Source organism: Lonchura striata, chromosome 9 (assembly GCF_050655825.1).
Source record: "Lonchura striata isolate lonStrDom1 chromosome 9, ASM5065582v1, whole genome shotgun sequence".
Lineage (NCBI taxonomy): Eukaryota > Metazoa > Chordata > Aves > Passeriformes > Estrildidae > Lonchura > Lonchura striata.
In genome coordinates, this window is record NC_140711.1 from 23585223 (window position 1) to 23607780 (window position 22558).

Consider the following 22558-nt stretch of genomic DNA (forward strand, 5'->3'; position numbering starts at 1 on the left):
GTGCCCGGCCCCTCCCCGTGACGCGCTCCCTGCCGTGAGGGCTTTCCCCGCTCCCGCGCCCAACATGGCGCTGGCTGCGGCCGAGCGGGGCCGCGGCTGCCTCGGGGCGCTGCGCCGGCTGTGAGTGCGGGCCGGGGGAGCCCGAGCGGCCCGGGGCGGCCGTGGGGCGGGGAGCCGGGGGAGCTGCCCGCAGCGAGCAGGAGGGGAGGGGGCTGTGCGGGACACGCGGGAAGGCTGGGCTGCCCTGTGGGGAGGAGGAGCACAGACACCCTCCCGGGCCTTGGGAATCGCCGCGGCGCTGCCCCGGGGCCGGGGCCGGCCCGCAGCCTGTCGCGGGAGCGTGGCCGGGGCCGCTGCGTTCGGTGTTCGGGACGTGCCCCGGTTCCTCCTCCCGTGGTGCAGCCGAGCTCTGGTCTGTGCTGTCGAGGACGTCCCGTGTCTTTTTGTCCGATAACGCTTAAAGAACGCTGGAGCTGATCCAAAATTCCGACGTTGTTTTACATGCTAATTAAAACAGTTCCAGGAGTTTGCTTTCTTATCTCTGTCCAGTGACTTCACTGCCGTTATCTCATTTAGTTAGCATTAATCATTTGACGCTTAACTTTCCATTTCTAAAATTCACTATAGCTCGCCCTTGCTCTTCCACATTCTTTTCTCTTGCACCTTTGCTCTACAAAAGCAGCTCCTGTTGCCTTTTAAAGCTTTTTTAATTTTATGGTTGCTCATGTCTTCCCAAATACTAATGAGTTGGCCTCTCTGTAAAAAATAAATGTGAGTTGTTGGCTGTTCTGTCCACCAAAAAGAGGTTTTTTGCTTGTTTGTTATAAGAAAACTCATCGATTATTTCTGTTTGAATACTACTGAAAAAGCACAAGGATAATTTTTATTGCGTCCAAGTGAAAGTACTTAGGGAGAGCAACTTGCCTTGTTACACCTGGATATGTTCTGTGTTGATAGATGTATCAGAAGTTTCAGTGCTTTCTCTCACCTGAAAATAAAATTAGCTCAGTTGCCAGTTCATGTGCACTTGTAACACTTCTGTCCCTTTATAATTGCACAGGCAATGGAACCAAGTTCGAGTATTTGTGAAATGGGCCTCAACGACAGGTATGAAGTTGCACTTCTTTAGCTTAAATTGTTAGGCACAGTGGATATTTTTAGAGTATTAGTTGCTGAAAGACTGCAGGTTTTTTTAATAAATATTCAGCATCTTCAGTTTTTGAAAACAGAAACCTGTAGCTAACATAACAGAAATCATCTTTAATGTTTAAACATTTTATATGATTTTATCTATCATATTTAGGTATTTGGAAATTAATGAAAACTTTTTAATTTTTGTGATGTTTTCCTTTGAGTCCTTTTCTGATACAAATGTTGCAAAGTCTGTGAGAATTGTTTTATAGTCATAGTGATATTTAAACAATATATGAAGGAGAGTAAAGGGGTTTAGCAAGATTATTTAAACTCACTCTGTGGTCATATTATGTAAAAAGTTATGTTTGAGAATTCAAAGATCTATTTTCATTTTATTGTTTAGTTTTAAGCTATTTAGTTCTCACTGAGAGACAGTCTCTGCCGTGCTGGCCTTATACTTCTATCAACTTGTGCCTGCTTTGTAGAAGTCTGTAAGTCACTGATTAAAAAAAACCAAAACAACAGAAGTTGATATCTGGCTATTTCTTTGTCACTGTGTATTGAGGGGGAACAGTGCTCTTCATACGTGAATTGCTTCTGTTGTGAGGGACACAGCACAGCTTTGGTTGTTTTCCTAGTTAGTCCAGAAGGTACACAGCACAGCTATGAGCATCAGCTGTTATGTAGAAGTGGGCTTTTTTAGGGTTAGGATCTATTTATTGAATTCTAAAAAAGAAAAAAAAATGGCTTAAGCATACTTCTGCATAAGGATTCTGAGTTAAAAATTCAAAGAGCAGCTTGGAAATGCTTTTGTGTGAAGCATGCTTTTTTTTCATTATTGCAGAAATGCATAAACTTTATAAATAATGTAAAATAAACTAGAAATTTAAAGTTGCTTTGTTTGCAGGGATGTTTTTGTGGCTTGGTTGCTTACTGTGCTTCATCCCTTCAAACAGGAGGTCACAGCATTGGGAAGATCCTTATTGCAAACCGAGGAGAAATCGCCTGCAGGGTGATGCGAACAGCCAAGAAAATGGGGGTGAAGTCTGTAGCAGTTTATAGTGAAGCAGACAGGAATTCCATGCATGTTGCAATGGTGAAGTATATTAATTAAATTTGGCTGATATTCATTTGTGACAGTATTTTTCATTGATAAGTTCCATGGGAAAGCAGATTTGGGTTCTGATGCAAAGTTGATTTTCACTTCTGTAGACCTGCCAAGTTTTCCTTGAATGGATGGAAAGTTTGCCTGGTCTCTGTCTCAACACCTGACAGCTTTACAGGACGTGCATTCAAGTTTGGCTCTCTGACTCTGGACAGCCAGGGATTAGAGAATGGATTGTGATTTTGGAGAAAAAGTCAGAATTTGTTTCACCTAGTTTAGCCTCTCCATGAGGACAGGCAGTGATTTAAACTGCAGTCTGATAAGTGATATACTTAGCTCAGAAATTCATTTAAATTTGCTAGTAAACAGTCTCTGTTGTATGTGTTTTTTGTAAAACAGGCAGATGAAGCATATTGCATTGGTCCACCACCCTCGCAGCAGAGTTACTTGGCCATGGAGAAAATACTGCAGGTGGCCAAGGTCTCAGCAGCACAGGTAAGGAGATCAGGGCCTTACATTTTCTGTTACTTCCGTGTCTTTAGCTCTTTATTTTTGCTCATCTTGCTTTTCCTTAATGATCTATGAAATTTCTGAGTTTTCTAAGCTAAAGTGATACAAAAAACAAGCCGGTAACATTTTTCTGTTTTAGGCTGTTCATCCAGGTTATGGTTTCCTCTCGGAAAACACAGAATTTGCTGAGCTGTGTAAGCAGCAGGGAATCATCTTCATAGGTCCTCCTTCATCTGCTATCAGAGATATGGGTATTAAAAGGTATCTGTTTACGATTTGTTCCTTGATTATGCAGTTTACAGCTTGGTAAAGCTGATTTTGTTAGCAAATGACCAGTTGCTCTGTAAATGTTTTATTCTGTCAATTTGCATTGTATTTTTACAGTTTCATTCAAGGGAATAAACTTCACGTTTATAGATTTGTTTATAGATATAATCAGTCAAGATTGTTCAGTTATTGGGATTTTAGTAATTAAATAAGTAATGATTCTTCTTTTCCAGAACTGAAGCATATCAGTGTAATATAGGTAAAGGTTCAGCAGTCAGACTGGATAGGTCAAAAGAGAAGTGGAACAGAAGCACCAAATCATCAGGGTTATTGTGGCTCATGTAAAATTCTAAGTTTAGCTCATCACAGAGGATCTTATTCTTAGTTACTTAGATCAAAGAAAGACTTTTAAGGTATGAAGTATAAATTAGGAATATGGAAATGAAGTTATAACTGTCACAGGAACTGTATAATAGTAGTTAGAGAGAATTAACTTTATCACCTCATAATGTGAGAGTAAATTGCCTCAGTAGTTTAACGAGCTTTGCATGCATTTTGGAAATTAGAGTTGTTATGCTTGAGTGTTTTATGTGTGGTGTGAATGTAGCCTGTGTAATGAAAAGTTTTGCCTTTGTACAACTTTAAATATTGTAGTATGCAGTTTTAATTTGAAAATGTTAGATTTTGGCATCTGTAATGTGGAAAAACCAGTCAAACTAAAGTGTAATCCTGCTAGGAGAAACAAAAATATTTGTTTGAAGCATGTGCGGAATTACAGTCCAATGCTGTGTACCCCACCTATGCAAGTAGTCCTGTTGAGGTCTATTGTGGAACTGTTTTCATGGAGAGAATTAACATTGGGAACATTAGACAGGTTGGAGCTTAAAGTAAGGAAAAAATATTTTTATCATTCTAAATATAAAACTGTTCTGTCAAAGCACTTCCAAAGCTATAATGTCTGCTGCTGGCGTTCCTGTTGTTGAAGGTTATCATGGAGAAGATCAGTCTGATGAGTGTCTAAAGGAACATGCCAGGAGAATTGGATACCCAGTAATGATTAAAGCTGTCCGTGGGGGTGGAGGAAAGGTAAGGAACTCATCTGTTCATCATGTGCTGTAAACTTACCACGGCTCAGGATCTCTGAAAACTCAATTTTCTAAAAGAAAACAAAAACTGGAAAAGTACTTTGTGTTAAAATTTATTAACAGTCAATCTAGCACTATGAAATCTCATTTCCCTTTGATATGCAGAAGTAGCTGGAATAAACTGGAGGAGTTTTGTTGATTTCAATAAATCTCCAGTAATTCACATAAGCAGAAAAGTTGTGCTATGGATTTTTGCAAAATGAGATGACTTTAAACTGTTGCTCTGTGATAGCTTCTTGACTTCTTTTGCTAAGAGTTTTAAATGTTGCATAAGCAATGATTAGAAATACCATTTTGTGTCTAGATACTTTTTAATGAGTGGTGAACTCCCAGTCTAAATCAGATTTTGTTCTGAAATAAATGTCTGTAAAAATACATATAGAAAATTTTAGTTATTCCAAAATAGCTAGATTTGTTTTGTAAAAAATAAGCTTTTCTCTGCCAACCTTGGAAATTTCTTTAATATTTGAGGACAAAATTGAATTTTGTGCTCATTCATATCAATGGGATGATAACACCTATTTTTTACAATTCTTATGGCACTTTCAGTGGGACTTTATAGAATTTTCTTACTGGAAGCTGTTACATAATTCTGCTAAAGTTTATGAAAGAAAGAAAAATTTATTTTTAAGCTTATTTCTCATTCTGTGTGTGCAACAAGGTTTTTCATCGTGTGCTGTATTTTTAGATATTTAGATAAGCTTTTTTCCTGTATTTTAGGGCATGAGGATTGCTCATTCAGAAAAGGAGTTTCTGGACCAACTAGAATCAGCAAGGAGAGAAGCAAAGAAGTCTTTTAATGATGATGCAATGCTGATTGAGAAATTTGTAGATAATCCAAGGTGAGAGATAGATGTTTCAGTATAAACACTGTAATATTTATTCTACTTAAATAAACATAAATAGCTTAGTTTAGTTAAACAAACATAACTCGCTTAGTTGTAGGATTAAATTGGTTTTGTATCTCTGATTTGTGTTATGAAAGTTGTTAATTTGGTCAAAATTGTTTATAATTTATTGAATTTCCTGTAGTGGCTTTGTTTTGAACGACAGGAATTAAAATACTACTGCTTGGGAGACATGGCAGTGAGATTTCTAAAATTGATTTACATCTAGGAAAAAAATCACTCTATGATATTTAAACTATAGACCTTAGTCAAGCTGTGATGGTTTCTGCTGCCCTCAGGTGTCCTAAACCAGTTATTTAATCTTCCTCTACTTTGATATTTCAAACAGAAGTGAAAGTCTTTAGCTCATGTTTGGCCTGTGAAACTGAACCAATTTATTTTTTATACAGAACATCTCGTAGAGGTCTGTTTGACACTCTTGTACTTTACATCTGTTCTTCCTTGAAGAATCACTGTAGGGAAAGCATTTATTCCAAAGAAATTGAGGGTCTGCTTATGCTGGCAGGTGGACATGAGAAAAAACACATTGCTGGGGAATTTCTTGTGCCAGGATCAGGGGATTGTCAGAATGGTGATGTGTTTTTATTAGTTTTATACATAGAATAAACTTCTGCCACCTAATAGTTATCCTCTGGTGTTTGGAAGTGAATGATGTTATTTGTTAGCCCTGGCTCAGGACTGCTATTGTCTCTTGTGAATTACTGCACAGTAAATTATGAGGGAAATAATCATTATCAAATTAATAATAAAGTGGTTTTCCTTTTATTATAATAACTAAGAAAATGTTATCCAGCCTTCAGATTATTCAATCTTCTTGCTTATCCTACAATCTATGAGATTTCACTGCAGTAGTTAGTATTAGGAATCCTCTTTCATTTAGAAGATTGAGTAAGTCTAAAACAGTAAAATCTTGCATATTAGCAGCCTCACTTCTACATTTTTGGCTCTTTTTTAAGGGCAGAAACTTACACTTGTAAGAAATCCTACTGATATGTAGAAGTTTGAAGTCTGTTTGGAGCATTGAAATACATTAAAACATTTATTTTTATGGAACAGGCATGTTGAAGTCCAGGTATTTGGTGACCAGCATGGCAACGCAGTGTATTTGTTTGAAAGAGACTGCAGCGTACAAAGGAGGCATCAGAAAATCATTGAAGAGGCACCAGGGGTGAGCAGAAAATTGTTAATATTTTTTATGAACCGTCATGTTTTTTATAGTAATTGCTATCTCCCATTGAGAGTATGTAGTGGGTAATAATTTATTTGTAAATCTCAGACTTGATTTAGTTTTGCTGCAGAAGATATCATAATTGAAAAAAACCCCTACATTTTTAGGAAAATTATTCTCAAAGAAAAATTATGTAGATTTCAAGTATAACACAGATCATGGTTTCACTACAGTTGTTAAATACTGTTAAATATTCATGCATACCAGGCTTAATATCAGCAATAGTTTGTAATATTATTATTGTTATTTACAGCCAGGAATTAGTTCAGAGGTTCGAAGGAGACTTGGAGAAGCTGCTGTCAAAGCAGCTAAAGCAGTGAATTACGTGGGAGCAGGTAGGTCTGGGGAGGTGCAGCTTTTAACTTAATGAGACTTTAAGTCTCAAGCAAATGGCATCTGGTTGCTTTTGGGTATGACACACATCTCTCAAATTTTTGAGGTTTAAGCAAATAATCATGTAGTTAATCCTGATGTAATTACAGATTTCAATTAGCATACCTGAGCTCAAGACTATTGGCAGCTGAAGGGTAGAAAAAAATTTCAGGGCAGATAATTTGATCAACTCAACTGCTGTTGGAAAGTGAGCATTATGAATTAGTAAGTTTGAGCTGAGCAAGAGGAAAATAATTTTAGCATACAAAGGGTAATACTTTATATGCAAACAGTAGTCTTTAAAAGAAAATCACAACTCACTTTAAAGTCCACACCATTTCCCAGATGAAAAGTAACCTCCTGAAATTATTTGTAACTTTATTTTCTCACTGTTTTCTTTGGGTATTTATTTAAAAAAAAATACATACCCTATGAATATTCAGAATACTTTGAAAGATTTAGAAATAATAGTCTTGGCATAGTTAAGTGTCTTGGATGTCTTTTCCATAAATGGACATCTAAGATGCTGTTAGGTGAAGTCTCCTTTTGTTAAATACTTCAGGAACAGTCGAATTTATTATGGACTCCCAACATAATTTTTACTTCATGGAGATGAATACCAGGCTGCAAGTAGAGCACCCAGTTACAGAGATGATCACTGGAACAGACTTGGTGGAATGGCAGCTCAGGGTGAGTGTTAATTGATTTTTACATGTAGAGCTCCTCCTGAGCGCTGAGTGACGCTGCCTGTGAGAGGTCAGATGGGTTTCCAGATCCTTATCTCCTGCTCAGCTGTCAGGGTAGAGTTTCCTTTGCTCCACAGGAGCATCTCACATTGCTCTATTGGATGTAGAGCTTTGTGTAGGTGCTCTGAATTTCAACCAGGCTTTTCCCAGCTGTGTAGAGAGAAAACATTTTTAAAGTGCATTTGGAGGCATTACAGACAATGTGGAAAGTGGGAGGGAGTGGGGTCCTGATCTTTCCCTTGCTATGCTGAAAAGTTTCTAAAACTCTAATTGAAATCTGTGGCCCAAAAATCATTCTTGCATTAGGCTGTAGGAGGAAAAAAATCTTCACACAAACCTATATCTGAGGGTTATACCAGTATAGCCACATTCTAAAATGGATGTACAGTGGGGTGGACTGGAACAGTGGATTTCCTACACACCCAATTTGCAGAGATGATTCACACGTTTGAATGATCACAGGAAGTTTTGGGTATTAGGTGAACTTGAAAAAAACCCAGTTCTGTTTGCATAAATCCAAAAGTGAGGACAGCAGCTTAAGTAGTGTGCGATTAAGGGTGGGGAAGTATTTAGTGTAATCAGAAAGAAAATTAAAATGGCAATGCTGATGCAAAAAGAAGGAACATTTGTCTTCCTTATCTGGACATGGAAATTGATAATTTAATCCTGAGAGCAGGGATCAAAATAACACTGGAAGAAAGAGAGAAGGTGGACAGGTTCACTGGTCTTGGCACTGTTTTTCTCCTTGTGCTTTTTAAAATGTGCTTCCTAGTTGTTCATGCTCAGAAGAATATAGTTAATATTTCATGTATCAGCATTCCAGAATATTGATTCTGCATTAAAGAAAAAACCTATTGTTTTCAGGTTGCAGCAGGAGAGAAGATTCCTCTAATGCAGGAAGAGATCCTGCTCCAGGGCCATGCATTTGAAGCTAGAATATATGCTGAAGACCCTAATAATAACTTTATGCCAGGAGCTGGGCCGCTGTTGCACTTATCCACCCCCCCAGCAGATCGTTTCACCAGGATAGAGACTGGAGTCAGGCAAGGTAAAACTGAAGGCAGTGATGGAAGAAGAAATAATTAACATCAAGAACTTGTCTTTGTAAGCATTTCCCTCTTTGGCCTAAGTAAGTTTGTCCAAAAGAGTGTTATTATAAAGACAAATCTCTACAGAATTAATCTTCCTTATGATTTTCCATGTACGTTTGGTCAATCACTGAATATTTTACTTACCTCTTCTTTACCTGTACCCAAATTAATGTTTACTGGATCATGGTGGTGATATTCTCTTCACTATTTAGGAATCCTCCATTCTGATTGCAATAAAGAAGATTGAATTTGAGTAATGTTGCCTCTACAAAAATTTATAAAAAGTCTGTGCTGAAATTGTCCTTAAAATTAAAATGCCAGATCACATAATCATGTCCTTAAACAGCTTTAATCTTGAGAGAAATGTGGCCATGAATTGTGCCTGAGCTGGATGCCATGTGGTGTCCAGCGCCTTGCATTACCAACTTCCATAAATTCTTGGTTGCATGTTACAGCATTTTTGTTTGATTGCCACATTTCAGGTGATGAGGTTTCTGTGCATTATGACCCCATGATTGCAAAGCTGGTTGTTTGGGCTGAGGACCGACAGGCAGCTCTCAGAAAGCTGCGCTACAGTTTGCACCAGTACAATGTAAGTGAGAGGAGCCCAGTGTGGTAGCACAGCTTGAGCCATCAAAGTATGCAGAAAATACAGTAGTAAAACAAAAGTGGATTCCAAAAGGGAGCCTGCCTTGCTGCTGCCATTTCAAATAATTCATTAGTTGTTTGCAGAAGTTGTATTTTTTCCTGATTTGCATACTGATTTCATTGATGGAGTGAGTAAAAATAAGTGTGAAGCCTAGTTTTACACATAGGTTTTTAAGTTTGTGGTATCTTCAGTTTGAGTATGCACCTTGGATTTTCTAGAAGGGTAAGGCTAAACAACATTTTCAATTGTTGTGTGAGCTTTCTCAGACTTAAAGGGTTTTCTTAAGTGGAATTTGTGTCAATGTTTGCTTGTAATTTTTAATTTATAAAAAGAACTAAGTTTTTAAACTATACATGTGGTAAAGAAATACACTGTCAGTTCTTTTTAGGAAACAATCCGTTTTTCCCCTATGAAAACTACAGGTATTAATTATAACTGTTTTCAAAAGCAGAATTCAGAAGGTTTGGCTTGAGGTGAGACTGAATATGACTTGTGCAGAACTAATTTACACTTTTAAATCAACAACATAAACGTCACGTTCATTGACTGAGGTAGTATTAGTGTTTGGCCTCTTATTGTTTTAGCTAAAAATGAAATTTACTGCAAGAAAAAGAGAGAAAAGAATTCTCTTGCTTTTTCCAGAATATTCAGCGCAGTTCTGTCAGTAAATGTTGACAGCATAACATAGTTACCAGTTTCACTAAATCTCTAATATAATTATGTTGTTTCATTAGATATTTTGCACTACAGGAAATGGATACTATCTAGTAAACTTAAACCTACTTTTTACTATTAAAAGATCATATATGGAATACTGACTCTATTGTAACTAATTTTTATAAGAAGCACTTGTCAAGTTAGGAATGTTCTTTTAAATACTCAGAGAACAGTTTTCCAAAAGTAGGGTTTTTCTGAAATTACCTCCTATTACGGTTTCTGGGAACTTTGCTCAACTTGACAGTGGACAAAGGCAACATTTAGAAAACAGAGTGCTTTTAAGAAAGCAATTTTTGAGTTTTTTTTTTTTTACTTTTTACAGTCAGTGGTATAATTGATAATAGAGCAGTTGAATGAATTACATTTTGTTGACAAAATTTGTGAGCAGAAAGCTGTGTATTCATAACTCAGTTTGGAATATGCTTCTGTTTCTTTACAGATTGTAGGATTAAGCACTAATATTGATTTCTTACTGAGCCTGTCAGGACACCCACAGTTTGAGGCTGGAAATGTGCACACTAATTTCATCCCTCAACACCATGATGAACTATTTCCAGCCAAAAAGGCAACTCCACATGAAGTTATGTGTCAGGCAGCTCTAGGGCTCATCCTGAAAGAGAAGATGCTAACAGATGCTTTCAGAGATCAGTCAGATGGTAAGGATCATTGTTCTGTATCGTTTTATTTTACGAGTTCATGTGCAGTTACTTAATTTGGATGTTCTTTCTTTGCCCTACTTTGTGCCTACTCAGGGTTCTATGTTGTGGCATCTCCCAGATATTTACACACAGGGCAGACTATATCTTTTGTTAAGGATAAGATATGGAATGTGTCACCACTGTAGTGTCCAGAGCACTTCCCAAAGCCCTTCAGACAGGCACTGTCTGTAAGATCTTGGGATTCGTGGTCAGTGACACTGTGAGCTCTTTGCTCTTGATAACCACAAGCAGTGGCCTTCTGCCTCTGTTATTCCTACAGCTGGCCAAGGTCTTCAGGCAAAATTACCTCTGCTCTGAATGGGGGAGGCAGTGGGGTTTAATGGAACCTTCACCTAAAGGTTCATCAGGACCTGCTGTGGTGTAGTTGAATTCTGATGTTTAAGGATGTGTTCATGGAAAACAGTGCCCTTCTTAGTGTCATGTTTTCTGTAGGTCACACAGCATCAATTTATTCAGTGTTGGGGATCAAGGAATTGTCACTCTCTGTGACTACAGTAGTTCCCCAGTCTTTCCTGTGCAATATAAATACATAAATATGAAGGTAGTAACAGCAGGACAATGATTTTAAGGCCTAAGTTCTAAGTGTTATGTTTTGCTGAAGTAGAATGGAAAATAACATACCTGTGTATCTTGTGTTTTAGATAAATTCTCACCATTTGCATCCAGCAATGGTAGAAGAATAAATATATGTTACACTAGAGAATTGTCTCTGCTGGATGGGGAAAACAGTAAGTTAATAAAAAACTGTGTGGAGGGAAGGGAGGTACTTGATGGATGAAGTTATTTATACTGATGCTTGAAAATTCAGGCTAAGAAACTGCATAGAAGCAGTATGAGTTTTATGCAGTGTAAGCTGGGAATTCACAGAATTACAGCATGTTTAATCCACACTGTTCGATCCTGAGGACATGTAAACCAAATTGAAATGACTGCTGATTAATGTTCATAATTTAAATGAATGACATTGGGATTTTAAAAAGAGCAGAGTGCCATTTACTTTTTAAAACTTCTTTTTGGTGTGAAAGGAATATTTTTTCCCCCACAAACTTTTCTGCCCAGATAATACAGATTTTAGATAGACAATTTCAGGTGTTTGTCTTTTGAAAGAAAAATTGTCTGGAATTCAATAGGAATTCTTCAGTGTGTAGTAAGCTAATCTGAAAATACTTGTTCTTATCTTAGTGTTGGTAGGCCTCATTTTTATCAAGAAAGCTTTGATACAGTTTATAGATACAGTTATAATTCTCTAGATACTCCAATTAAATCTACTCACACATGCATATTTTGTTCTATTGAACAGTTGTGGATGTAGCTGTAAGTTACAATCAAGATGGGTCATACAAAATGCAGGTACAATTTTTTCAGATACTTCATTAGATAAAATTATCCATTTCTTGTATATTTCTGTTAGTGTTAATTGTGGCTAAAGTTGCTTGGTGATTACAGGTGCAGGATTCTATTTTTAGTTTGCTTGTATCCATTGCTATATACTGTTACTTTTACCCGAAATTATCTGTAGTAGGTGCTGGATTGGCCTGGAAGAGCTATTAAAATATTTCTGACAAGGCTAAGAAAAGTGTTTGTATTTTCAGTATTTAAAGGTCTTATTTATTTTCCTTGTTAAATTTGTCTGTTTAAAATATGGGAAGTTAGATTTAAATCTGCATTTAAAAAAACTTATTTTCCACAGGACTCCTGCTCTATTTTGTGCATGAAAATGGATCTCCTATGGGATAAATAAAAGTTTTCTAGAGCATTATCTGCAAGATAACATTTTATTTTGCAGATGGAAATTGGAGAGTGATTACCAAATGAGCTGAGGAATCTTCTGGTTAGATAATTAAATGATACCCCCTAGAACTGGCTTTTTTGTCCATGTTATAGAGCTCCTATAGTAAACAGCTCAAGATGCCTTAGTTGTAGATAATTTTGTGTGTGCAGATGTGAGAGTCTCCAGTTGTTGCCTTAATTGGGTTGTGTTTGGCTGGGTGTTCAATATTCCCTTCTGGCATCCCCTGTAGTTTGAATGTCTTATTCTCTCAGATTTGGCACCCAGAATAGATGAATACTCAAGAATGCAGTCTCTGTTTCTTGTTTTAATAGTCAGAATAGGGGAATTAAGAGAATAAGTATTTATTAACTGCTTAGACTGTGTAGAGATGGGTGTACTAGAAAAATAGGGATAAAATGATTGTTCTTTCAAGGGAATATCATGACAACTCAAACCTTTACTTCTACTGATCTGACGATTGAGATAACCCACATCCCTCCTGTAATACCTGGGTAATTTTGAGTGTATTGATTATCTGTATAATGTCTGACAGCTTTTACACCTGAGCCTTACCTCAGCACTGATGAGAAGAGGCTCGATGAAGGGATGTAGGGACCAGCTATGGAGGGAAGTGTAACTGGGAAGAATGTAGACTCCTAGGGATAGAAGGAAGCCTGGGGGTTGCATGGAAGTGGAGAGCAGCTGGAGATAAGAGATATGAAGACATAACTAGGGGCAAATTATGAGGAGGACAGTGCCACTGAAGTGTTACAGAACCTGTCCTGAGGCAAAGCCACCAGAGCAGGTGGCTGGGCCTAGAACTGGCAGGCACTCAATGCTCAAGCAAACAATTTTCTGCTCAGGGATCAGTGAGAGATCAACAGCATCCTTTCAGTGCATGTTTTCTGTGGAAGAATAATTTGCAACTATGTAAATGAAGACTTGACTTTATATTTCTAGCATCCTGAAAGATCAGCAAGTCTCTAATTCTGTGCTCAGTGATGTCAGACTTGGAAGTAAACATATAAGTGAAATGTAATGTATTTACCTCTGTGTTCTTACAGTTTTTGTGCTGCAGTTGTAGTACAGGTGCAGCTTCCACTGAAGGAGAGGGTGGGATGGGATGAAGGGTACTCATAAATAAATGACCTTTTTATTTGGTCTTTCTTTTGCAGTATTAGTGTCTCATTGGCACTGTTTCCATTACTGTTCTGTTCCTTTGTAGGTTTACTCAATATGTTGTAGTTCTTGTCCTGCAAGCTTCCAAGACAGAGGAAGTCACATTTCTTTTGGAAAACATTGTGGAATATGTCAGCTGAATACTATGAATTCCTCGGTTTGAATAAATTCAAGATGCTAGGACAAATGAAAAATATTGAATTTTAATAGCATTACTAAACTGAATATTTTGGGGAGGTTTGTTGTTTTTCTTGAGAAATAGTATATCTGTGTTTAAGATAAAAATTGTCCTGAGTGAATATATCAGATAATTTGCTGAGTTGTTTTTATTGGATACAGAACACTCTCTTAACTGAAAAAGAAAGGATACATAAGGTTTAAAAACAAGTTGTTTTTGAAGATCCAGAGCTCTCTATGCAAAATCACAGGTTATGAGGGTAGAAATAGAATCTTCTGATTTATTGCTCATGAAGGGTTAACCTTTGTCCTTATAAACACATGTAACTTTCAGATTCAAGATAAAGAGTTCCTGATTTCTGGAGAGATATTGAAAGAAGGTGATTCACTTTACTTGAGGTCTTCAGTAAATGGAACAGTGTCTAAATCTAAGTTGGTCATTTTGGACAACACAATTTATCTGTTCTTCCCGGTAATGTTCCTTTCTTTATTATCACAAATTTAAAATTTTGGAAGTTTATCCATATAAATGAACAATATAAATTGCAATGGAATGTGAAAGAGAACAACAATTTCAGTTTCTTACTTTGACCTATCAAGTTTTGATACTTGTCATATTATTGTTCTAATTAGAAATTCATTGCTTGTGGTGAGTGAGAAAAGGAATTACTTTTAGAAAGTTAAAATACAGTTAATGAGACAGGTTTGGTTTAGGAGGAGGGAACACAAAATACTACAATTATCAGGTATTTAAGTTTGTCACAGGACAGTAGCAAATACTTCAAACTGACAAATATTTGAAAGGTCTTGTAACTGGTATTTTAATTTCAGTTACAATTTTTAAATTATATGACAATAAATAAATCAGTATTGGTCTGAGGAAGAATAACTTCAGCTAATATTAAAATATGCAATTATGAGTTACCATGGCATTATATGTCTTGCATATATGCAAATGACATATGAAAGAAGAGGTACTCTAACTTGCTTACTTGCTTACCAACTTAGGTTGGTATTTTTTTATTTAAAATTAAAACATTGCAAGGCCTTAAAGTAACTCAATGTAATCTAAATAAATAAATAATTATTTATTAGTTTCAGTAATTAACCTCTAGCTCTGAGCCCCTTAAGACTTTCAGCAGAATGCAGCAAAAACTTCATTGCTTTAGTGATGAGGACAAAATTACCCATGCTGGAATGGCAAAGCTCAGTTGTCCTGTGGTATCAGAGTGGAGTCTGGGGTGAGTGATAGAGAAGAAATCACAGGACTTCAGGGCATGAGTAGGATGTGGGGGATAATGAGTCTTTGAGAGACTCTGGGAAGCAGCTCTGAGAGGACTTAAGGGATTTTGATAGCAGAGATTTTTTTCTGTTCTTTCCCTCTGTCAGCCCATCTCCTAGTGCTGTTATTTCATGTTGTTATCTCACCTGTGCTGGATTTTCTTTTTGTAGGAAGGCAGTGCTCAGGTTGGCCTCCCTGTGCCCAAATACTTGTCTGCAGTGAGTTCAGGGGCAGAGCAAAGTGGAGCTGTGGCACCCATGACAGGCACAGTAGAAAAGGTAATTATAACAACATGGGTGGGACCTGAATTCTCCAATATATTCAAATTTTCTCTGCCAGAAATAGTGCTTCTGTACTGCCAGGGAAGAACTGGGGCCAGAAATGTCAGTGCTGTGTGATTTCTGATTGGAAAAAGTTTTGTTTACTCTGAGTTTTCAGCAGCCACCCGTGGCTTTTTAAGGCTTCCGTTCTTTCTCTAGAGCTCTGGAAGATCTGAACTAATACTGCTGCTTAAATAATTTTTTCTTCATCTTAATTACTTCCCAAGTCAAAGCTCCCTGAAGTGTTACAGACTGTTTGATTCATTTCATCTAACAAAGGAGTGAGATGCACTTGCAAAAGAATAAATACTCGTAAATGCCTCTTTTGTTGAGCTGTGAATTGATTTAATTTCTTTATCTCAGCAAGTCTTCTGCATTCTCTGTACAGTGACAAAGTTTCAACAGAAGGAGATTTTCTAGAGAGTTTGGTGGTTGAAAGATTCAGCCACTAATAAAAAGGCACGAAGGGTGGAGTACATTGAATGGGGATCTCTAACATCCTGAATGAACACTCCAAGTCAGAGGAGTTGTTGAAAAATGAGGTGACTCCTGCCATCTTCTTTCTGGATCTTGTTTTAAAGACTTTAGGGACTGGCTCCAAGAAGAGCTTCTGCACTTTTCTCAAAATAGAATTGCTGAAGCCCAGAAAGGGTAGAGTGTACATAATCTCTTCTAGTGTTTCTTCTTTGATAGGTAAATGGCTTCTGGTCATCCTGTCATCTGGTACTGACCCTCTTTCTGTAGGCTCTGCCTTCCCTTGAGGGGATCTGGAACTGTTCCCTATCTAGAGAAGTCCCACATCAAAAAAGATTAATAGGAGGCTGTTTTGCAAAACCTCACTCCCTCTGTGCATTGTGTTAGTCAAGATCCAGCTGATTTTATATGGTACAGGCATAAATGATTTTTCCCCCCAATTTTCTCCTGAATTGCAGGTCTTTGTGAAAGTAGGGGATAAGGTTCAGATTGGAGACCCTCTAATGGTTATGATAGCTATGAAAATGGAGGTAAGTGACATATAAAGGTTTTAAAATAAAAATCTCCTCAAAATGAAATAATTTTCAGTTGCATTATTGAAGTTCAGTGTAGAGTGCAGCTTGCAGATGTCAGTACCACTCCATCTGCAGTAACATCAGTGTTGTGTCTGACTAGATTTCAGAGGATTAAATTTGCTGTTATTTCACTAACAAATGATGATTATATAATCCATGGTATTCTGCAGCTGTTTTAACATGCATTTGAGTGGTGGTGTCAGGCCTTCTGTCCCCCCTCTCCTTTGACTTCTGTAGCACAAAACTATCTTGCTGTGTCTCTTGGCTCCTGGTTGTGATCCAGGCACATGGATGTCTGCAGTTACTTCAAGCAGAGATTTAATAACAATAATACAATTTACTTAAAGTTACCCATACAGCATTCAGAGGACTGGCATTTTGGCCATTTTACCTTGTCACAGTGCTTGACTGTGGCTCTGATTGCTTGAATTACAGTTTCTGTAGCCTAAACTGGTTTAGTTTCACTATTAGTTTAAAATAAATCTCAGTTTGTGGCAGCAGAACTAACACTGTTGAGAAAATCTGCCTTTCTCTTATGGTGTTCTTTTTTTAATGACACTCAAATTATATTAAATAAAACTATGCATTAAAAAAAAACCTACACACCAACTTCTTTGCAGTTGGTTGCTAAATGTGTTTGTGCCTCTCCAGCTGGTATCCAGACTGACATTACCTGAGTTATTTTTTAATGTAAAATTTAAAAAGCAAGTTATTATTTAGAGAATCTTTAGATGTGAGGATCTAATATCTGATCTTAAATGTTTTGATGCTAGACTAACCCTATGTAGAAAACTACCAAGAGGCAAAGCTACAATATCAAACTAAACTATAAAATATCAAATTGGTGCAATGACAAGCAGACACTTGGGGGTTGGTGTGTAAGCGTGCTGTTTCTTTGCTGTCATTAGTAGCTGTATCTGTGTTTCATCTGCATTTTGCTAAATATCTGCTCACTAAAGACCCCTCCTGGCCAGAAAAAAGAAATATCTTTAGTAAATCTGAAAATTTCTCTTAAGGGAATAAATCTGCTGTCTGATTAACATTTTGGATTAATACTGTGTTATTTTTGTTTGGTATTTTTTACAACAGAATGTATTTAATGAGGTAAAATAAGTCAGCAGTTCATACTGATGATCATTCCTATGATGATGATAATTCATATAAATGTATTATATAGCATTTTTCTCCCCAGTATACTTATCAAATATTCATGAGAAAATAAAACCTTAAAGTGGATGTTTAAAAGAAGGTTTAAAATAAACCATGTCAGAGGACGGAATTAAGTGTGTTCAATCCTAATTGGACCAAGCAGTAATGCTGGCATTTGCTGGAGAGAGCAAAGGGAGGGAAACCCCTTGAGTTGTCTGCTGTTCACTCTGGCTGTGTTTCTGTGCAGCACACCATAAGGGCTCCCAAGGCAGGAGTGATTAAAAAGGTCAATTTCCAAGAAGGTGCCCAGGCCAACAGGCATGCTCCACTCGTTGAATTCATGGATGAAGAGGCAGAGTCAAAATGAAATTCAAGGAAGGTGCATTTTATTTTTTCCACTTTGCTGATTTTCTCATGGAAGAAGATTTCTTCATATTTTCAGCAAAATATGAATGTTTTGTATGAATGGGGGATTGGTTTCCTCTGCATTTCCTGCATAGTTTGACTGTAAATTAATGCTGACTTCACTGAAATTTGGGTATCATTATACTGTAATTGTATATATAACTTGTGGACCTATGTGATTGTTGTCCAGTGGTTTGCATGAGGAAAGGACTGGAAGAAGATGTGAAACTGAAAGGTTCAGAGAGGTTAATAAGGACTATTAGGTACAGGCAGGTTGGGTTTTTCTTATTCACAGCTGCCTTTTTTCCCTTAAATATGTGAGGATTGATTTGAAGGAAATCTAAAAGACTGTTTTTCTATTTTCTGGCAAAATTCCTGTTTGTATCTTATGTTTTTGCCTTAATAGGAAATTTAGGAATATACCTAGCCCAGAATCCCTCTCAGTCATTTCTGGTGCATCTGTTTTTCCTGTTTACCTCAGTGAGTTGTGAAAATCTACATTTCAAAAATTATTCTTTAATATACCTCAAAATATGTGATGCAAAGCATTTTTCAAATACATTTGCTACACTAATCAAAGTTAAAATGTAACTGCTTTCCAAAAATACCATTTGAACTTTAAGCAGAAAGCAGTAACATAGAAATATAAGCTTATTTAATACGTAGCGTGCCAAAATACAATACTGACTTCAAAATCTTCATTACTGTTACCATATTGTTCATGTTCGAATGTATTTCTTATTGTCTGAAGTACACCACAGTCTTTATAACAACATGAAACGTTACTAATAATAGATTTTTTTTGTATATGCAGGGTTTCAGAATGGAAAATTGGTAGGTTTTTGGATATGCAGAGAAAAAGTATTCTCAGACTAAGCATACTGATAATTTGCTATAAAATTAACTTAATTAACCAGCACCTTAGAGAAACAAGGCAAAGAAAAAAAATGTTTTAATTGTTGAAAACTTTGAAAGTCTTTTCATTTTTCAGTTAATGTGAAGTTCTGTTATCATGTGAAGTTTTGATATGCTAATTTAATTAAATAATCTGTTTTGTACTGCAGAAAGGAACAATCAGATGCTGCAGTGATCCCAAGCCTGTAGTTAAATCTGTGCAAATGGACCCTTACCAAAAATCTCATTTCTGAATCAATATACAGTATCATGGGGAATTCTCTGGTCTGCTTTTATAACTGTGCAGCCTTGTCTGCAATGCAGAAAAAAAAAGTGGTGAAAAAGCAATGACTCTGATGATCAGTGTATTAAAATAATATTTTAATACTTCACAATTTTCCTTCTAATCCTATGGTCACCTAGCAAATAATTAAATTCCAGTGATGATCATGTAGAATATTGCCACTATTATTTTTATTTACTGCCAAATAAAAATCAGGCATAACATGGAATGTTTGATTTGATTTTTCTCCATTTTGTTCTTTCCCTGGTTGCTTCTGTTCATGCATTGGATTAGAGGGTTTAAGCAGCTGTTTCTGTATCATCTGATGATGATGAGCACAATCTGCAGATGACATTTAGGAGGCAGTAATCCAGACACTCGTGATGGGTTTCACTGCAGGTAAGGTTAGGCACTTGTTTTATCCAGAATTGAATCCTCACATGAGCTCAGCCCTGAAGAGGCTCAGCAGCTTGGCATTTATTTTTTTCTCTCTCTGTGACATGGCTGTTTCTAGACTGACTTTGCTGCACTGAATCTGTACTAAAACATTCAAACTCCCAGCAGGAGGTTCTCTGCCCGCTCAGTCTGCACAGCTTGGCTGCACACAGCCAGTGCAGCAAAGCACATTCCCTGGGAGCTGACAAAATGTCCTCCCTCCGGAGCCAGGGGAGACAAATAATCTCACCAGTGTTCATTTTCCCTCACTTCTCAAAAATTAGCTGTTAGGTTTTTATCTCTATAGGTTTCTACTGAGATAGATTTTTCAGATAGTGATGGTTTTGTTTAAGAAAAATTTCTTGCAGAAGTCACTTCACAGTTTGCATACTTGAAATGCTTTACTGCAGTGTGATTTAATTGAACTTGGAAATGCTCAAAGAATTGTTAAAGGTAGGTTGTTCCTATACCAATATCTTAGTTAAAAAAATATTCATGAATCTTCAGTTTATTACAAATAAATTTTTGTGTTACAAATGTAAATTGGTAAGAGCCCTAGTAACATAGCTGTCACTTGTCTCTAAAACACCTAATGGCAGACTAAGAAAAAAAAAATTAATTTTTTTAAATGCAGTATTTTAGCATTTGGTTTAAAGCGGCTAAATCTCTGTTACTAATTTATTATCAATGTACCTTTTCAGATAGTACTGTAGTTCTGAAACAACAGTCACAGATGTTGCTGGAACAATGAATCTGAACTGATTCTAGTTGTAATGATTTTTTCTTGCTGCCAGAGAGAGGGAGCTGTGTCATGAGATACTTAGTTCAGCCTGTTGATGGTCTGCAGGAAAGAACAAAGCTGTTGGTGTTCCAGACTTGGGCTCCTCTGAGGCAGGGTCAGGGAGTGACACTGAGCATTGGTCAGTGGGATCAGGAATGCAAACTTCAGTTCCCCCCGTGGGGATCTCCTGCAGTCAGCTGCTGCCAGTTCCTGTGGCTGATACCCAGGGAAGCTCTGTGCTGTGGAGCTTCAATCCATGCCAGAGTGGGAACCAGGAGAGCAGAACTGTGTTCTTATTTCTGCCACTGACTCACTGTGACTTCAGACAAGTCACTTGGTAGATATTTGCCTATTTCCTCCTATTTAATGAGGTTGATGGCAATCAAAACACTGCAAAATTTGTGGACACGCTAATTTAGAAATAATTTGCTCTGCTTGTTGGGAAATTTGTAATTTCAGATGTAGACTAATTCTACTTGTAAAGGTTTTTTTTAATCTTTTATACATCAAATATCAATACCATAGTGTTACAAAGCTTCCAGTGTGTATTGTATCCTTTGTTGTAATGATTGTACCAGCTAGTTACCAGGAAATCTTAGCTTCAAGTCTTCATGCTGACTAAAAAAAATGAATACTCAAGTGGTTTTCGGCAGGACCTTTATAATTTAGCCAATAGTAGGGGAAATAAAAAGTTAATCTGGGCACGCGACTCTTTTATTAAAGTAACTTCTTGTTATGTCCCTTGAAAGAGGTACCAGTGCACTCTCACAGGTATATTCACTGCTGCTGATAATCCTTTTCAAGCAGATCAGGAATTGTCTGTGTTCTGTTTGTAAAAAGCTCAGCTGTGCTGATTAGAATATGTTTACTGAACAATCAATGGCAATTGATTAAGTTCTGAACTACCAGCTTTTACACAAAGTATATTCTCAACATACACAAGATACTTCAACTTCTTGTACAGTTATGTTCCAAGTTGAGACTTTTACACACAAATTCCTTGCAGGTAAGTGTCACTTACTGGGGCATATCCTTCTGCATAAGAATTCCATTTGGAAAATAATATGCACCACTGAATGCTGTGTTAAAAAATCAATATTGCAGAAATTGATCATTGAAACTTTGGTATTTATTTTTATGTGATCCAACTGAATTTCTTGGAAGAGCCTGGATTCTAAAAGCAGTTTTGAGACACTTGATGTTAGCTTAAAATCTGTTGATTATATAATGAATTCATAATAAAACAAACATGGATGTTCTGGTTGAATACACCATATTTTTTATTATAGCAGTAATTAATAAAACACATCTGGAGTCCTGCTGGGTTTTAAAATCATAATGGTTGTTGGATTTAACTTTAATCTGTGGCCTGGTTTCAGCTGGGAGTTAACTTTCTTCCTAGTAGCTGGTCGAGGGCTGTGTTTTGGAGTCAGTCAGAGAACAATATTGGTAACAAGCTGCTGTTTTAGTTGTTGCTGAGTGCTGCTTGCTCTAAGTTAAAGGCTTTCCAGTTTCCCATGCTCTGCCAGCAGACAGGTGTACGAGGGGCTGGGAGTGAGCGGGGCTGGGACAGCTGACCCCCGCTGGCCCAAGGGACATTCCATACCACAGAACACTGTGGCAAGCACAGACGGGGGGGAAGCTGGCCAGGGGACACTGATTGCTGTTTGGGGACATTCTGGGCATCAGTCCAGGATGCACTGAGCAACTGTAGTGTGCATCACCTGTCTCTACTGGGTTTTATTTTGCAGTTCCTTTGTCATCTTTTCATTACACTTATTTTATTTCTACTATTAAATTGTTCTTACTTCAACCCTTGGGTTCTGCCCTTTTTTCCCCATCCTGCCTCCCCATTCCAGCAGGAAGTGAAGGGTGGTGAATGAGCAGTTGCATGGTACCTAATTGCTGGATGGAGTTAAGCTGTGACAGATCTTTGTGGTGCCCAGTGTGGGGCACAAAGGGTGGAGATAACAACAGATCAGACCAGAGCGTGTAAAACAGATTTGTCACAAGCATTCATTATATTAATTTAATAGTCAGTTGTTTGTTCTCAGAGTTGTTGTGCTTGTACTCTGGTTTGTGTCGTGATGATGTGTTTGGTGTCTAAGCTGCCTTTGTGCTGTTTCTCACCTCTGGGGGCTGGGCTAAGGTAAATTCTGTTGTACTTTATTACACTGGCCTATGATATGATAGAATTGCTGCTTCTGAAACAAATTAAAAACAATCACAAATGGGGATTCTT

The 22558-nt window shown here is 37.3% G+C and overlaps 2 protein-coding genes across 3 annotated transcripts in view; both read left to right on the forward strand.

The window, feature by feature from the left end:
- On the forward strand, nt 1-21018 carry MCCC1 (methylcrotonyl-CoA carboxylase subunit 1). Of its 2 annotated transcripts, XM_021543660.3 has the most exons (19): nt 1-120; nt 1061-1107; nt 2091-2230; nt 2639-2734; nt 2889-3010; nt 3955-4102; nt 4882-5003; nt 6126-6237; nt 6551-6632; nt 7232-7359; nt 8280-8463; nt 8989-9098; nt 10312-10528; nt 11233-11319; nt 11892-11941; nt 14053-14190; nt 15171-15278; nt 16253-16324; nt 17766-21018. In XM_021543660.3, the coding sequence occupies exons 1-19, from the start codon at nt 65-67 to the stop codon at nt 17883-17885; spliced, it is 2139 nt and encodes a 712-aa protein (XP_021399335.2). In that variant the 5' UTR covers nt 1-64; the 3' UTR covers nt 17886-21018. The 2 variants fall into 2 exon arrangements, with proteins under 2 accessions (XP_021399335.2, XP_085443380.1); XM_085587254.1 differs by lacking the exons at nt 15171-15278; nt 16253-16324; nt 17766-21018 and having other exon boundaries at nt 2-120; nt 13588-14188.
- DCUN1D1 (defective in cullin neddylation 1 domain containing 1) overlaps nt 19484-22558 on the forward strand; it is a 26238-nt gene continuing 23163 nt past the window's right edge. The window contains exon 1 of the mRNA XM_085587479.1: nt 19484-19499. Coding sequence (XP_085443605.1) covers nt 19484-19499 — 16 coding nt within the window. The remainder of the gene's footprint in view (nt 19500-22558) is intronic.

Bases quoted from the DNA above. Each gene is read 5' to 3' on its own strand.
- MCCC1 (XM_021543660.3), top strand. From the start codon at position 65: ATGGCGCTGGCTGCGGCCGAGCGGGGCCGCGGCTGCCTCGGGGCGCTG. The intron at 11,942-14,052 runs GTACAATTTTTT...TGTAACTTTCAG, and splicing joins ATGGGTCATACAAAATGCAG to ATTCAAGATAAAGAGTTCCT. The intron at 14,191-15,170 runs GTAATGTTCCTT...TTCTTTTTGTAG, and splicing joins CAATTTATCTGTTCTTCCCG to GAAGGCAGTGCTCAGGTTGG.